This window comes from Malus sylvestris, chromosome 2, assembly GCF_916048215.2.
Source record: "Malus sylvestris chromosome 2, drMalSylv7.2, whole genome shotgun sequence".
In the NCBI taxonomy this organism is placed as follows: Eukaryota; Viridiplantae; Streptophyta; class Magnoliopsida; order Rosales; family Rosaceae; genus Malus; species Malus sylvestris.
The window spans coordinates 32,492,086-32,496,088 of NC_062261.1; the positions used below are offsets into that span (position 1 = coordinate 32,492,086).

The window sequence follows — 4,003 nt, forward strand, 5'->3', positions numbered from 1 at the left end:
TAACAGCATCTCATAATATTATTTATTAGAAATTCAAGCAGATTCCAAATACAACGTTTCATGAATCCGTAGCATAAGCATCTTCTTACACATATATCCTAGATTGCATTTATGAATTGCCATGCAGAGAGATTTTATATAAGAAAAAAAAAAGATGGGAACTTAAAAGTACGCAGGCATGTCTCCCCTAAAGATTGAAAGATAAACAAAATCACAGTCATGCTAAGTTCAAAAGCATATAACATGATGGAGATTCCAGACTTTAACCAGGATCATGTTTGTCGCACCATGATAGTCTGTTGTTGGAACCTAAACCATCGACCAGAAATTGAAAGACAAAACAACAAAACTACAGCTATGCTACATTCAAAAACATTTAAAAAAGATGAAGTTCCAGTTATTCGAACCAGGATCATGTTTGTTGGCACTGCATCAGCCTGTTTTAGAACCTACACGATCAACCAAAATAACCCCGGCATTTCGACGATCCACATAAGCATTTATTCTTCCTGTTGGGTCCACTGTTACTGCCAGCTTCATTAGAGCTTGAACTCCCATAATCATATGTCAACTCTGTCATCGGGGGAATGTGTCCGATGGCATAAAAAGCAATATGGACAAAAGACTGATTGTTGTGCTCATATACAACTGGTTGCCAAAAAACATTTGGTGAGCAGCTGTGATTAATGAACCGACCTACATTCCCAACATTCTTGGCACTTATGATCAGGCGATATGGAATGTTATAATCCTCAACATCATTAGGACTCTCCTCTATTAATCCAGGTTCATAACTCCACTTGAATGATTCATAATCACGGCCTGTGTCAAAAATATATTCATCATTTTCCCCTCCATCCTCTTTCTGTTTTAACTTTGCTTCATCTATAACTTCACCAGCATACTCACAAATAAAAGCACCAGCACGAATAGAATCCCATGACCGGAGGCCCCAGCCCCTATCCTTTGTCTTAAACACTTCCAGCCGCAATTTTACACCAGTTTGGGATACTCGGTTTTTGCAGTTGGGAGTGCATGGACACGTAGGACCACATTCATGTAACAATTGTTTACGGCTGACTAGAATCCCATTGCTAGTATAAGGAAAATCACCTCCATTTTTCTGAATGCAAGAGCAATTCGTATCACCTGGCTGGCATGCACTGCGGCAATTGCATCCAAAAGAAGGTGGCATTAGACTGAATGATTTAGTATATTTGAGTGTAGGGAAATAAGTGAAAGAAACCAGCGCCTTCTCATTATCAACCTCATTTACAAGGGAAACAGGTACAGGTTCAGTCCCTGAAGTGAGGTCTTGAAGAACAAGTCCAGCCCTTGAGGAAAAACCATCCTTCCACTTACGAATAGCTTGCCAAACTGCAAAAGCTGGAGGCTGTCCAGGAACCCTTAACAACTTGTACTTGAATATATTGCAACCAGCTTTCCCCCTCTCTGTCCATGACTCATGAACTTTATATAGGCCATCATAGACATAGATCTTTATTGTTGAACTAACATCATCTTTCACGCCCCGAATCACTCGTACTTCATTTCCATGATGCAAGCTTCTCTGAAGAGCAAGATTACCCCTTTCAAGCTTCTGATCAGCAACCTCCCTATCTTTGTCTTTGCTGTTGCTATTTCCACCCTGACCACTGTATATCAAGACATCGCTAGCCTCTGCCTCATCATCATAGCCCCCTGAAGAAACAATGCTTAAGGCTACTGGATCTTTGTCACCATCACCATTGCCAGTCATGTAGTCAATTCCAGCCATAGATGGAGCATGTAATCCAACCGCACACATTTCCATTCGGAAAAAGAAAATATCACCAATCTCAACTCCAGGGATAACCCCAACTCTCCTCCTCATGTTTGTCCGAACCTTTTTGCTCATCACGATGCCACCAGCTTTCAAATCTGCACGCTTAATAACCCCAGTTTTCGATTCCTTGTTATCTTCAATCTGGCATATCCTTCTCCGGAGTGCATCAAAATTCATGAGCACATAATTAACCAACTCCCTGTTACCATCTTCAATTTGAAATGAACTCATAGCAGAAACAAAGGTCACACCTGACCCATTGTTTGTTAACGAATCACCATCTCCATTTTTCTTGGTCTTCTTCCGAGATGAACTAGCTTTTGTGGTCTTCTTTCGAGACGAACTAGAACCTACATGAGGATCAAAGTACCCATCTCCATTGGAATCCTCTGGAAAGTCATCGGCGCCAGATGAGGTTGGGGCTCTATATGACCGGATAGGAGCGGGCATGGGACCGGTTGGCGTCCTCATCTCACTATTTAGATCAGGTGAGGCCTGGTAGCTTGACGGTAAACCAAATGGGTAAAACGGAGGAAACCCATTAGGGGTATTGCCAAAGGGAGGCATGCCCGGAAAGGATGGGGCCTGAGACGCAGCTGGGAACACCGGCATCAAACTACGCAAAGGTCTAACATCCAAAACCCTTGACTTATCAAACCCAGCTGAAGGAGGAACGAAGTTTTGGCTGGACCCTCCTTCCATTACAAACCCTTGTTCACAAATCAACACAATACCAAAGTTTTTCGCTTTTTCGACAAACCCGTAAAGCCCTTTTCCTTAATTTATCTTCCTTCAACTTCTGGGTTCTTGTAATGGTTCTCTAAACTCTAAGCCCCAATTTCATCATCTTTTTTTGTCAGAGAAAAAAAAAAATTTCACTTTAGACATGTATCTCTGCAAGACAACATCACAAACGACGCTGCACATTACTGAAAAGTTTCATAATTTAAAGAGCACGGAAAAACTCGAGCTGAAATCTACAGAAAATGAGATCTAGAACATGGTACTGAGATGGGTATTTGGCTAAGATTTAAAATATTGACCAGAAATATTCAAATTAAGCATCAGATTTACATGCATGAATGCTTCGGTGGGAAAACAAGAATTGCAAAACCATTGTCACTCACCTCTTTGCATTTTCAGTTAAGAGCTGGGTATTTCTCCGTTGGCGACTTTCACTTTCAGAGAGAGAGAGAGAGAGAGAGAGCGCACTACTTCAGTTCCGGTTTCTACCTTTTTTACTGGGTCCAACTTTAAACCGTCGTATGTTGCTATGTTTTGCCAAATGGTGTCCATCTAGGCCAGTTTACACTTCTAAAAGTTTCCTCATTTTTCGCTTTCTTAAAAAGTAACAAAAAAAAAAGTTAGCTGCATTTAGACTAAAAAATTTGGGATCAGTCACTAGTTTCTGAATTATACCAATTTAACATGTTCGTCAGTTTTAATGTGTAATTAGATGTTAAGTGCTGATGTATCATATATTGGATTCATATTTTAAGCACACGTTGACCGTCAATTTCATAAAATGATTAAAAGAGTAAAGCATTAAACATTAAAGTTGAAGGTCGACGAGTGCTTAAAATGTGGGTCAAATCTATGCCACATAAGCACATAACGTCTAATTAGTCTGTAAAATTGATAGAGATGTTAAATTAGTGTAATTCAGAAATCACATTATGTAAAATACAAAAATTGAAACCTCGTGACTCATTTTGCAATTGGCGCCCAAACCTTGTGGTGCATAATGTAGTTGAACCAAAAGCAAAATCATGAAACTAGTCAAATTTATGTGGCTTGAATGCTATGTCGCACTCAATGCTACAGGTATATTAGTCATTAGATTTGATTGCCACAAATTGCTGGATCTTCTATTTTTTAACTCAGTCATTCATTCTTCATATCACTTAGTGCTACACGTACCATTGAAGAAAAATTGTAAAGTTAGTATCAAAATTAACTTTTGGATTAAATTGCATATTTGGTCCCTAACATATAACATATTACATGGGTAAAAATCAAGTCTCTAAACTTTTTTTTTTTAAAATAAGTTCTTGAACTCATTAAAACCTACTACTTTATTCCCTATTATAAGATTTAAATGAATTATATGCAAATTTCCATCAATTTAGGTCACGAGACACATTCTAAAGCGTAATAATGTCACTTCGTCACCCATAA

At 39.0% G+C, this 4,003-nt stretch overlaps 1 protein-coding gene across 2 annotated transcripts; it reads right to left on the minus strand.

The window, feature by feature from the left end:
* Positions 1-3,107, minus strand: LOC126614088 (histone-lysine N-methyltransferase, H3 lysine-9 specific SUVH1-like). 2 transcript variants are annotated; one of them, XM_050281721.1, is made up of 2 exons: positions 2,953-3,107; positions 1-2,719 (listed from the first exon to the last, which is right to left on the minus strand). In XM_050281721.1, exon 2 carries the CDS (start codon positions 2,525-2,527, stop codon positions 458-460), a length of 2,070 nt encoding a protein of 689 aa, XP_050137678.1. In that variant the 5' UTR covers positions 2,528-2,719; positions 2,953-3,107; the 3' UTR covers positions 1-457. The 2 variants fall into 2 exon arrangements, with proteins under 2 accessions (XP_050137678.1, XP_050137679.1); XM_050281722.1 differs by having other exon boundaries at positions 1-2,672; positions 2,953-3,092.
* Positions 3,108-4,003: the final 896 nt, after the last annotated feature.